This window comes from Alosa alosa, chromosome 5, assembly GCF_017589495.1.
Source record: "Alosa alosa isolate M-15738 ecotype Scorff River chromosome 5, AALO_Geno_1.1, whole genome shotgun sequence".
NCBI lineage: Eukaryota > Metazoa > Chordata > Actinopteri > Clupeiformes > Clupeidae > Alosa > Alosa alosa.
This window is the reverse complement of record NC_063193.1, coordinates 12,970,651-12,983,393: the sequence shown is the minus strand read 5'-3', so window position 1 is coordinate 12,983,393 and position 12,743 is coordinate 12,970,651. Positions and strand designations below refer to the sequence as shown.

General features: G+C 40.6%; 1 protein-coding gene and 1 long non-coding RNA gene across 3 annotated transcripts in view; one reads left to right on the top strand and one right to left on the bottom strand.

Moving 5' to 3' along the window:
* Positions 1 to 1,536, bottom strand: part of stx2b (syntaxin 2b) — a 19,504-nt gene extending 17,968 nt beyond the window's left edge. Inside the window, exons 1-2 of one of the 2 annotated variants that reach the window (XM_048244266.1) lie at positions 1,092 to 1,536; positions 708 to 779 (exon numbers count right to left, since the gene is read on the bottom strand). In XM_048244266.1, coding sequence (XP_048100223.1) covers positions 708 to 779; positions 1,092 to 1,121 — 102 coding nt within the window. In that variant the 5' untranslated portion in view covers positions 1,122 to 1,536. The remainder of the gene's footprint in view (positions 1 to 707; positions 780 to 1,091) is intronic. The other variant, XM_048244265.1, reaches the window with a different exon arrangement.
* Positions 1,537 to 4,866: 3,330 nt separating this feature from the next.
* LOC125294897 lies at positions 4,867 to 12,743 on the top strand. Its single transcript, XR_007193581.1, has 4 exons — positions 4,867 to 4,978; positions 11,209 to 11,315; positions 11,444 to 11,718; positions 12,164 to 12,743. It is a non-coding gene; the product is annotated as an uncharacterized LOC125294897 (long non-coding RNA).

Here is a 12,743-nt window from a genome sequence, read left to right as displayed (position 1 = left end):
GACTCTGAAGCTGTTAAATGAAGGTAAATTAAGCAAAAACACTTGCATATTAAGCTAAAAAACCTGCATAGTGTGCCTTTAACATGTAACTTGGGCTGTTAAGATGTTTTTGATTGGAATAACTTTTGATATAATTTATATGACCTCCTAATGCTGCAAATTCAAAAATTGACCATTTTTAGTTCTTTACAACCTATAAAATGTCTTGAAACTCTGTTGTGCATAATTTGGAACAGTGCATTTTGAGTTTTTTATTTTTGAAAAAAATACTGTTATCATTGGGAGGTTTGTTCAATAAAATTTGAATTATACTTTAACGGTTGACTCAGGGAAAATCTGAGAAAAACGTAATTTGCATAATAGTTTTGGAACACAGTGTATTATATACCATAGGTTATAGTTTTCCTTTGTATGAACAAGTGCATATTCCTAATGAATTTGGTCTGAATAACCAGCACACAATGAAGTATAGCGAAAATGCATGATTTAGAATCTGTTCCACAAGAAGAGTCCTGTTTGCAGATTCTCAATGTTGAAACAATAGGCTTTCCCATCCTAAAGTACACCCTGAAGTACATCCATATGTATACACAGCCTATCTCTATTTCTAATGTTCTAGACAAACGCATATCATTTGCCTTGCTACTATTTTGCATGAGTGATGAGGCTGTCTGTATTCAGTTGTTGCAGTGAACTGACATGCGTACCTTCTGGAAGAAATCCTCCATGAAGCCATCTCTCTCCAGTGTCACCACCTCCTCCTCCTCCTGTGCCCTGCCCTGTAGGCACCATGTCATTCAAAGGGTTACTTATTGAATGCACTATTGTCCTTTATAGTTTTGGACACACACATACACACACACACACACACTTTATATCACCATGTTTAGAGCATGGGATCTTGAGAGTATATAGGATTAAAGAAGTTAACACTGCTGAAGTTTCACGTCCTACCAAGTGAATTTTCCAGAAAGCTGGACCTGTGTCCAGTAACACTATGTATACTGATACAGAGCTGAGAAGAACTGTCGCAGGAATAAAGGAAACAATGTAGCCTATCACCTATCATGGAATGAAATAGCTGGACTCACCGCTCGCAAGTCCGCCAACCGATCCCTCATCGCTTTACTTTTGCAGAAGTTTCCATGCAAAAGACTTCATGGGGATCAACTTCTACAGTCACTGTAGCCTACAACGATAACTTACAAGCGTTTATGTCAGCAGACATGTCCGTCGTCCATCGATGGGAGACCCGATTCCAGCTAACACGGCTTCTCCACGCACACCGCCCTTTCCAAGGACTAGCCTATCACTGTGTCCAAAGAAGTTCCTAATAAACCAACCTGTTGAATTTAACACGGAGTAGTACTAAGTAAGTTGGCCTAAGTATCCATAATTACGTCTAAATAAACCACTGATGAACTTCAAATAAAGTTGGCTATTTTCGCCCGATAGGCTATGTCTGAATCCCCCTACGCCCGCAGTGAGCGCAGACACACACACACGCACGCACACATTCGTATCACTACTCCATTCCTGTATCCTTGTCATGAGAAGCGCCTCTATGCGGTGGCGACGGGGAATGCCAGATGATAGTGAATTGAAAAGTGAAAGTATCTATCTATCTATGTAGGCCTATCTATCTATCTATCTATCTATATATCTCTATCTGGTGGGCATGTTATGAAACCTGAAACTTTAGCCTACAAAAAAAAACAGCTGTTCTGGAGTAGCCTGGCTACAATGCTGCATTTTGCTGTGCAGTGTTCGTGTAGCCTACAACATATTGCACTCATGCAATAGATATTTACTAGGCCTACTGTATAGTGCAGTGTTTTTCAACCACTGTGCCGGGGCACACTAGTGTGCCGTGAGAGATTATCAGGTGTGCCGAAGAAAATTACCCAAATGTCACTCAGTGGTCCAGAAAAGCAACTGTTGCATCAAAGAATTTGTAACCACATGCTCTCATTGATTGTATGATTGCACTATTTGTGGTATGCAGGCATTGTACAATCCATATCCAGTATTCACAGAATCATCACATATCCAGTTCATAACAACAATTAAATTAAATTAAATTACATATAGTCACTTACAAATGAAACAGGGCGCTTGTTTTATTGAGCAGGTCTTGCATAGAAACCATAATAAGGCCATATCTGTGTATTATTTAAAATTTTAGGCTATGGTATGTTTATTTTTTCTTCATACAGTATTGTTAGTGTGCCGTGGGACATTTTAAGTGTCAAAAGTGTGCCGTGGCACAAAAAAAAAAAACACTTGAAAAACACTGGTATAGTGCAATGCATTTCTTTCATGTCCAAAATGTTGCATTTCCTGCATATTAACTGCAAATAATTCCTTCAAGGCTGCCATTTTGATTATCAGAAAACTGCAGATTTGACACTTGATGTAGTACAGTAGGCTACTTATTTATTTATTTTCCCATTTATTTCCATTGATTTCCAGCCAAGTTTGCCCCACCCACTCAGGTGGCAGACAGGTGGCAGTAAGATTGGTGTCGGATTCCGTGTCAGTAACGGCTCCCACACACAGCTGCGTTCCGTCAACGCATTCCAGTGGGTGTTCCCGATGGTAGCTATGCAAATGACTTGAAGTAAAACCGTAATGTGATTGGTTGGTGCCGTCCGTAGATTGGCTTGATTGGCGGTGCCGTCTGTCGGTGCAGCAACAGCTGAACTTCTCCAGCGTGGCGGCGGGAGAAACGGCGGCGCCGGACCCAAATTCAGTTGACAACGGATGGCGTGAGCCCATGTAAAGTGATGCGGGGATCGTCTCCAGCAACATAGCGCCGCGCAGCTGTGTGTAGGAGCCGTAGCGGTACCGATCCACTTGCCGCGACACTTCATTTTGTCGTGTCGTGATTCCCTCTAGTCCTATGGGTGGCGTCAAAGCGACTTTAACGCCGCCCGCAAAGCATTCGGGAAAGGCAGCTGCATTTGAAAATATGTCGGCGCATCAAAAAGCTGGCCCCATCTTTATGCAAAATGAATCCGTTGAGCGCGGCGACTCTCCAATGAAAGGGCGAGGTTGTAGGTCCTTTGTTCTACCACAGCGGTGCCTGTGAAACTTTGGTTCCACTTACAAGACAAATAATGTTTTAACGATCTCTTCCACGACCACCTAGTAGTCCATAAAACAAAAGCGAAACTAGGATTTGGATGAATATATTGACTGTTGGTGTTTCTGGTGAGGATTTGAGATTGCATTGAGTAGTTTAAATAAAACAAGATTTCCAAATGGCTTGCATAGTTTGTTTAGGCTATTAATGTGTTGTATACTGTTAAGTACATGCCTAAAATTGTGGTCCATTTGTGGAAAAACACTTAAGATACGTTAAAACGAACAGAGTATGAGCTGGTAACTGACATTTTAAACAAAACGCCCACACACGACTGAACGTGGGGAGGCAGCGCGACATCTATGCGACACGACAAAATGAAGTGTCGTGCAAGTGGATCAGTACCGTAAGACTTGATAGAAGAGACGAAGCTTTCAATGTAAACTCCGAGGAGCATCTCGATAGCTGCAGCCTGCGGGAAGGCGGGGCTTGACATCAAGCCCAGCCCACATCCAAGTCAGCCATGTTTTTGTGTATTACGTCACGCAGTTTAAAATTGCTGGCGGCGAGAGGAGGCAGTCAGCAGCTGGTCAGCAGAGAGAGCCAGGACTCGCAACGAGACTGAGCGAGCTGCTAGTGCTACATTCTACAAACCAGCAACTTACGGCAAAACACGTTTTATTGTGTAATTCAACACGTAAACTGTGGATTCAAATCAGTGTAACAACTCGCAACAGCACCAACGTTTCCATAAGAACGCCGTTGTCACAGTACTCGTTCGTCAGATAGGAACAGCTAGATGGCAAGAGGCTGGCGGCTGCCCACTGGTTTCGCTCTCGCCGGCGGACCGCTGAGTTTTTGCACATCGGTTCTACCGCGGTCCGTTGGGTTAACGAGCCGCAGCTTTGACAACCTTTTCTTTATTCATTTATACGGCGGACTGCCGGTGCCCTAACGTTACCATCGCGGGTGTCGGACAAGTAGCCTATCTACCGGTGGTCCGATAGCTGCTTGCTATCTGGGCAGTAGCCTATATTTGAGATGGGGATATGTCTAGCTTGATCTAACCGGTTAACGTTAGCAGCTACACAATGCATGCTTCTGGTTAAGCAAAATCGCCCATTTGTAGGCTACATTTGGTTGTAATGGAGAATTCTTGCTGTTAAACTGATAGTCTATCATAATGAAACAACACACCATTCTACTTTTGAGGGCTAAATTAAATTAAATATGGCACATTTTCCGTTTGAACACATTGTCATCAATGTTTAAAATGACCAATTTTTTGAATGCATGGCTATTGTTTCAAAACCGGAAATCAAATGAACGAAAAAGTACGCGAACCCAATTACAGTAGCCTAACTAGCCTAGGCCTACATGAAAAAATCACTGTTGTGTTGCATGAAATGTCATTTGTGTTTAGCCTAAATCATCAGTTTCTATCATCTAATATGAAACAATATACTATATAATAGGCCTTTATCACGGCAGCCGAAGTAGGAAGTGAACAGCCCTGTTCCTGTGTGAGCACAGGTGTTTCTAATTAAGTGTCAGATTCGGCCACAGTTCCTCCAACCAGAGGCCTCGTTAATGTTTTTAGGAACACCTGTGGTTTTCCTGCCAACAGGAAAGTGAACAGCCCTGCTTCAGCTGCCCGTGGGCTGCCGTGATAAAGGCCTATTCGCTGTCGGTAGTAAAGCCAAAGCGTATGGGGAGTGACCATAGACACTAAAAGAGAGGGAGTGACGTAGGCAAAGAGTTGGATGTGGGCGGGGCTTGATGTCAAGCCTTCCCGCAGGCTGCAGCCAGCGAGGTGTACTAGTAAACTCCGGTAAACTCAGAAAGTCTCACCTTGACTGTGCACAGAAGTAGGCTACTCTACAATGACTCAAGGTGAGTTTAAATTCGGTTTGACTGTTGTCTCAACGTTTTCTTGCTGCGGACGAATATGCTGTTATGCGAAATGCAATGTAATTTTATCAGATAGGCTAGGCCTACATCTTGCAAATAACGACATGAAACGAGGAAATGGACTGACACTCCACAACAACCTACACTGTTGCTTAAGAAAAAGCAAGGTTTCTGAGAGGGTGGACTGGAGGAATAAAGAGGATTTTGCTTTCACAAAATGAACACAACCATAATCCAGGGTGGAAAACGCAGAGAGAGCTGGCAGTTCCAGTCTAGAGCACAGTCAGAGAACATAAAGTGAAGCAGACAAAAACTAAGGTAGGCCTACAAGGGGAACACTGTTGGAGATGGTGAACAAGACTGACTGGTTAAACAAACAAGGCGAATTGGTAAAAAAAAAAAATAACTAAAAAAAGGTGAAGGGTGTGGACAAGATAACATGACATCTGACATCAGAACAAATTATAAATGAAAAGCATGTCACAAGAACAGGGAGCAGGGTGACCAACAATTGAAACTAAAATGTTCTCCAGTTTACATGGTGTTATAGAAATGTTTAATAAAGTTATCATTGCTTACATTTATACACATATCAGTTTGAGCAAGCTGTAGAGTGTTCCAGAAAATGCAGGATGTCCTTGTGAAGAGACAGAAAGACACCCCAGCTGTGGTAAAACTGATGACAGATAAAGAGGAACTGATAGTCAGGGGGCCTACATGGTTTCTGTGGGTTTGAAATGTTAATTTTTGGAGAGTGGTTGGACTGTCTTTAGAGGTCATTGAACATGGAGAAAAATTATGTCTCCATTTCTTTTTACCTGTTTCAACCCTATTTTTTTTTTAATTGTATATTTCACTGTAATTAACACCATAAATGTTGCCTAAATCACTGGCTATGTTGAATAAAGTTCACAAAACAGTTATTTTCAACAGTATAATTGTATGTTAGTAGGGCTGGGATAAACGATTATTTTTTAAACGATTAATCTAGCGATTTACATACATTACATACATTAATTTTTTCGATGCATCGATTATTCTAACGATTAATTTTTTCAGTCCGATTCAATTTCGATTCGATTATCGATTAACTCCCAATTAATTCACTAATAGCAACTTATACATGTTTATTTACATATCTGAATGAAAAAACATGAATTTCTTAACATTGCAAAAAGTAATGCATTCTTAGTCAGAGGCAGCATTCAATAAAGTTCAGTAGTGTATGTCTAATTGAGTGCCTGTCATTTTAAGACGTTCGTGTGGGAATCCTTGCAATTAACATTAACACAGTTAAAAGGCTGATGTGTGGATGCAATTCATAACGTATTTAGTTCAAATAACGGTTCGTACTTCTCCTTTGGACAAACACTTCTGAGTCTTGGAAAACACTTTTCCATTTACATCGGGATTTTGCAAACATTCAGAGTCAATAAAATGACCCCTGCATGAGTAACGAATAGCTACAAGCAGCTGCAAGTAAGCATGCTAAACTTGACATCCAAACAGTATTCTAACGTTAGCTTTGAGATAATGTATGTTGTGATAAGACCTTAGCAGAGTTTACTTTAACTTTAATGCAGCAGTTTTGAACAAATTTGCGCAGCATGGTCACGATGATAACCGGATTTAATAGCAATTTAACCCACTGTGTTCTATGCAGTGCTTCTATGTGGCAACAACAATCCTTCAACAGTCGTGAATATTTTGTTAAATGCACATGCGAGGAGGAGCAGCGGGCTCGTTACGAGAGAGAGCGGGCAGGGCGAGAAAAGGCTGTGTGAGTAAAAAGTGCAGATCAATGAAATTATTTTATCTTATCTGTAATTTAAATAGTAGGCCTACAACATAGAACATCAATGTGTGGTGGCCGGTTTTAATTTCGTGGTGCCCAGCCACAGATTAGTCAACGTATGGAAAACGCTGAAGGTGTAAAATTAAAAATATTTAGCAGCACACGTTATGCTTGACGAATCGACGCCCATATTTTGCGTCGACATATTTTTTGCGTCGACGTCATCGATTACGTCGACGCGTTGTCGCAGCCCTATATGTTAGTATTATGATTGTATGTCAAACAATTAGAGATAAGATCAATAACCATCAGTTTCACCAAATACACATACTCCATTGCTGAAATATAGCAAAAACATAACAGAATCACAGATGAGACCTCGAACAACATTTAATTCATTTACATATACACAACATATTAGATCTCACCTCCACAATTTCCTCATCAAAATCTGCAACTAGTCTACTAGACCCTATTCCTACACACCTTCTTAAGACTGCTCTCCTCTTCCTGGATAATGTTTTGCTCTTGATTATAAATAATTCAATGCTATCAGGGCATGTACCGCAGTCGTTTAAGACATCTGTTATTAAGCCCTCCCTCAAAAAACCTAGCCTTGTATCAATACTGGTCCTTCTGGACCTCAGATGATACACAACTATACCTCTCCATAAAACCTGATGAATTAACCCCGTCAGGGGCGGTTCTAGGGGCGGGGCCACAGGGGCCCGGGCCCCATCTGAAATCTCATTGGCCCCTGTACCGTCAATCATCAATAGGTGTCAAACTTGTTGAGTACGACGATCAGAGATGCAATTCCATTCCCAAACAACTGGTGGCAGTAATGCACCTATGAAGCCTGAAAGCTAAAGCACACAGTGAACTGTAAAGGAAAGAATACATTTGGCTAATGTGTCTCTGCTAATGTGAAGAAAGAATACATTTGGCTAACGGAAGTATCAGCTAACGTGAAGAACCGATACATTTGGCTAACGAAAGTATCAGCTAGAATTCATCCTCCACAGGAGTTTCTTGGTGAGTCACAAATCTCTATGTTGGTTATCATCATTATGTGAAAGGGACGTTTATTTGTTGCTGTCCCAATATGTTTTTCAATTAAATTACGAAGCAGCAGCAAGCTTGCAGTGAACTGTTAACTGACTTAGTCAGTGAACTGTTAACATAACTTAACGTTAGGTTACTTGAGTTGAGGTTTGATTGTTATTCATTGTTAGCATGCTGATAGATTTTATGTAAGGTAATGTATGAAGTGTTTGAAATGGTGTTAAATGAAATGCAGAGAAATGGACATCCTGTTTGTTTGGGGTCCGAAATTAATAATATTTCATGCGCTTAGTCGCCTTTACCAAATGTAAATAACGCTTCGTTTTTTTTTTTGCTTGAGGAAAAAAGTTTGGCAGCTGCTAACATGAACATGAGAATACATGCCTAATAGCTAACGCTACGTTTTTGTAGATAATGTGAGCTATCATTGCAAAGTTATTAACCACTATTATGAGTTTATTTGATTCATGGGCTTCGCATGAATTCTGTCTCAAAGTGTTAGGACAAGGAGAGTTTCATTGAGATAAATTGGTAAAATTTTCTACTCTATTCACTCAAGCTTTATATGATTTAAAAAAAAACACTAACTGGTTTTACAGTTGCCAGACGACATGCTGAATACAAGCATGGATCTTGTGACACACATTTGTGTTTCACGTACAGACTGGGATGGTGCAGGAGCTGGTGACTTCAACCCACAGTCTTCAGAACCACCAGTCACCAAGCATAGCTGCTCCTAATGGTATGATGCTATTTCCTATTGCCACTACAGTGAGCATATTTTGTCATTCATTTTAGAAATGCCAGGTTGACAGTGGGTTATGAAAGTTAATAACAATTAAGTTACTCAAACTTGTTTCGTTTTCTTCTCTCCAGACATTTCCCATTCTAGAGCAGATGGTTCTGTACAACCTCTCCTAAACTGGTATTCCGCAAGATGCAGCACGGAAATAGGAAGAGGCCACTCAATGACTTCTGATACAAAGACTTCAAATGGTAGGAATATTCCATCTTTAGTGTTTTGCTACCCCTTCCGTAATTTTTTTCGCTTTCAAATGACCCATCGTCAGTCTTCAAATCAGAATCAGACTTTTCTAACTGGAAGCAAGACGGTGGCTTCAAAGACCATTCCAAATCAAACCATTGTAAAAATAGTTGTTGAAAAAATTGTGTAAATATGATGTAGTTGTTTCTCTTATCAACAAAAGGGGAAAGAGTTAAAGTAAAACTTGTTTAATTGAACGAAAAATGTGTGTATGATGATGTATGATTTCTGTTTAAAATATCAATGTATTTCCACTGAAGTGTCTATTATATTTTAGTTTTATATTGTGTTTTCAATGCACATTATAAATAAATGGGAAAATTGTTAAGAATTGTATTGGCTTTTTTGTTTTTTAGCATTTAGCATTCAAGTATTTGAACAAGGTAAGACTGGTGAAATGTATGCACCTTACTGCTGTGATGTAGTCTAGTTAGCTGTAGTGGGTATACTGTGATCAACTCTAAATATTAATACCTATCCTTGTCTGTTTTAAGTGGGTATACGGAGATGGTGATGGGTATACCAGAGACTTTCTAATGAGGAGACACAGCACTCAAAAAATCCTCCATAGAAATGCATGGGGCTAGTTTGTAACGCCAATATGGCCGTTGTCTACACATATCCCACCCCTTCCTCGGCAAAACTTCGACATGTGAATACATTGAGCCAATCATGTGGTGTGATGTGAAGACATCGTGCCAATCATGTGTTGTGAACTTGCCGCTGGAGCAAGATTGGTGTCGTGAAGCCTTGCGCACGCACATTTCTGCCGAATAGGATGCCTGATGAGTGCCCAAAAAGCGTTTGGGTATACTGCGTATAGTCCTGCATATCACGTAGACTACGTGCCTCTGCCTTACTGAACAAGGGATTTTCTGTGTATGGATGTTGACCGGTTCTTGGCCCCTCAGTGTATGATGTGGCCAAGAAAAATCCTAGAACCGCCACTGAACTCCGTTAGCCAAACTTGACACATGTATAAGAGATATAAAGACATGGATGACGAATAATTTCCTGCTTTTCAAGAATAATTTGACAAATGACGAATAATTTTCTTGCAAGTCAAGGTTTTAGGTTCTAAACATATGAGGGATATCCTATCCACATCACAGGCTACATATAGTGATCTTCCACTGACCTCATCCACAAGTGTTAAAGAGGCCCTATGCAACAATTTTAGCAAATTATGCAGGTTGAGAGTCGTTGTGATGGTTCTATAACACTGTTTGGGTCGTTTGGTGGGTGCTTCGCCTCCCCCTAGTGCTTCTCTGCGGAAAAAACGAATATGCAACTTTCTGGTCACGGTCCGAACACATCCGGATGTAACTCGGCGGAAATACTCGAAAATGTAGTCAGATTGTAGTTTCTAAGAAGACTGCAAAACGGAATCCGACTTGGCTTTTTTGCTGTTGAAATTGTAAGTAGCCTACCCTTGGGTGAACTTCGTTTTTGTAATGTGATTTGATAGTCTCTTGGGCTTGGGCTTCAGGGCCCCCTGACCGGCAGGCCTGTGCAGTAATCCATCCCTGGTCTGTAGTGATGGGTCATTCACCAGTCCACACATATCTGCCTGGATACATAGCCCAAAATCTGTTTCTTTTAGAATATGTGTGCCATCACCTGACTAACAGAAAGACACACCTCAGAATATAACCTAACTAGACTGTGCCACCATGAACTATGAAAATGTGCTTGCTCAAATGTAGAAGGCTAGAAGGTCACTAATATCACCAACCATGAAGAACAGAGCACTATGTGCTTCAAGTTATTCGATATTCTAAATTCTATAACTGCCAGCTAAACAGCCAACTGTCACTGCTAGTGTCTCTCTTTCTCTTTCTGTCTCTTACACACACACACACACACACACTCACCTGTCTGTCTGTCTATCTGATCCTTGCTATTCTGAGCTACTGTAATAAAAAGAGCTTGTTCTGGTTCGGAGGCAGAGACTGTTTTGGAGAAAGGGGGAATCCCTGCTCTGTGAACACACTCCTCTGATCAGAGTTTGCTGATTGAAAAGATTACATGTTGTCGTGGTTCTTGTTTCTTAGTGTAAAGGAATTATTATTATCATTGTATAAAACATCTGTGTAAACAGATATATAAATCATCTCTGTAAGAAAAAATATTATACTGAGTTTCAAGGATACAGAGTTCGAGTTGGGACACACAGGAAAAGGCCCCCCGCCTCTGAGTGTGTCTGTGCGTAGGTTTTGAGGAAGTCGCGCTGAAGGAGATAGATGTCTGGCATCCTGTTTTTTTGTGTGTATCTGTACAATAAAAGAAACTGCTTTTGGGCTGCAGGTTCAGAGACTGATGGTGAGGGGTTTCATACACTCTCTCCTCGTGGCGCCGAGAGTCTGTGAGCAAACCAATACTACGTGTTGTGGTTCTTGTGTCTATATGTTGAGGTAAATTCTATGACACTTAGGAAAAGGGACATTTTTCCTTGACACATGGTAAACCATATATTGTTTGTACATGTAATATTACCCTTTGCATTGAAGGAATGTTTGACTGGATGTCTTTTACAAAACAGAACTAAAGTCTGAAATGTCCAGATTTACGGAATCAGCCCAACTGCCTGTGACCGTGAAGGAGATAAAAAAAGAAGAATGTGATTATTTGCCACAAGACTATCTGTTTGCAAGTGGGAAAGTGGGAGAAAAGCCTGGGCTGGAACATGACTACAAGACTGAGACAGACACAACATCATCCTTGACCTGCAAAGAAAAACATATTCACCAATGAAAATTAAACAGGAGGAAGAAACTGACTTAAGAGAATATGGTTATGATGACTCTTCTCCTTCAAGTAAGTTGCTGAATTGTTTCTGCCATTAGCCATAAAATTGCTGAGAGAAGGCTATTCAAGCTTACAGGTGATAATGGTGGGGCTTCAAAAACTCATGAATCAAAACACATTTGCCCTACCACTCTCAGGCTGATGGGATATTATGAACCACTCTTATGGTAATCAAACATAATATGAAATATCATTTATTTACCTTTATTCACCCGTTTTGGCTGTGGGCACTCGATCTTTAGGGAAAAATCATTTCAATTTGTTATTTATATTTACAGCACATTCATTTTATAAATGGCTTTAAATTGTGATGCACTCAATAAAATGTGAGACCATATAGAGAGAATAGGAGTATTTTAATCATAGGATACTATCTGCAGTCTGTGACATGTTCAATGTTGTAAATATAACAAGGAAAAGGATGCTGTTTAAAAATTATTTTCCAATATTATAGGAGACGTTCTAAGGAACCAATCTAACAGAAGAGGGAGTGCTAAGGAAAAATTAAACAAACAGAGATGTCTCAGAAGCTCCCGGTGCAGGACGATCTCAAGCCAGAAATTAAATCACCGATCGGACACCGGAGAGAAACAGAATGAATGTTCCCACTGTTTTAAAACCTTTGCTGGTTCTTCCGCACTTGCAAATCATCAACAAATACACACAGGAGAAAAGCTCCATCGGTGCTCAGAGTGTGGAAGGACCTTCAGTCACATAGGTAATCTCAGGAGACATCAAATGATTCACACAGGGGAAAAGCCCCATCATTGCACTACATGTGGAATGGATTTTAGGAGTAGCTCAGATCTCGCAGTCCATCAGATTACACATACTGGAGAAAAGCCCCATCACTGTTCCGAGTGTGGAAAGACCTTTAATCTCATGTTCAGTCTCAAGAGACACCAGATGATCCATTCTGGGGAAAAACCTCATAAGTGTACTATGTGTGAGAATAGTTTCAGGACAAAGGCAGAACTCGCCCTTCACCAGATCACACATACTGGAGAAAAACCGCACGTGTGCTATCAGTGTGG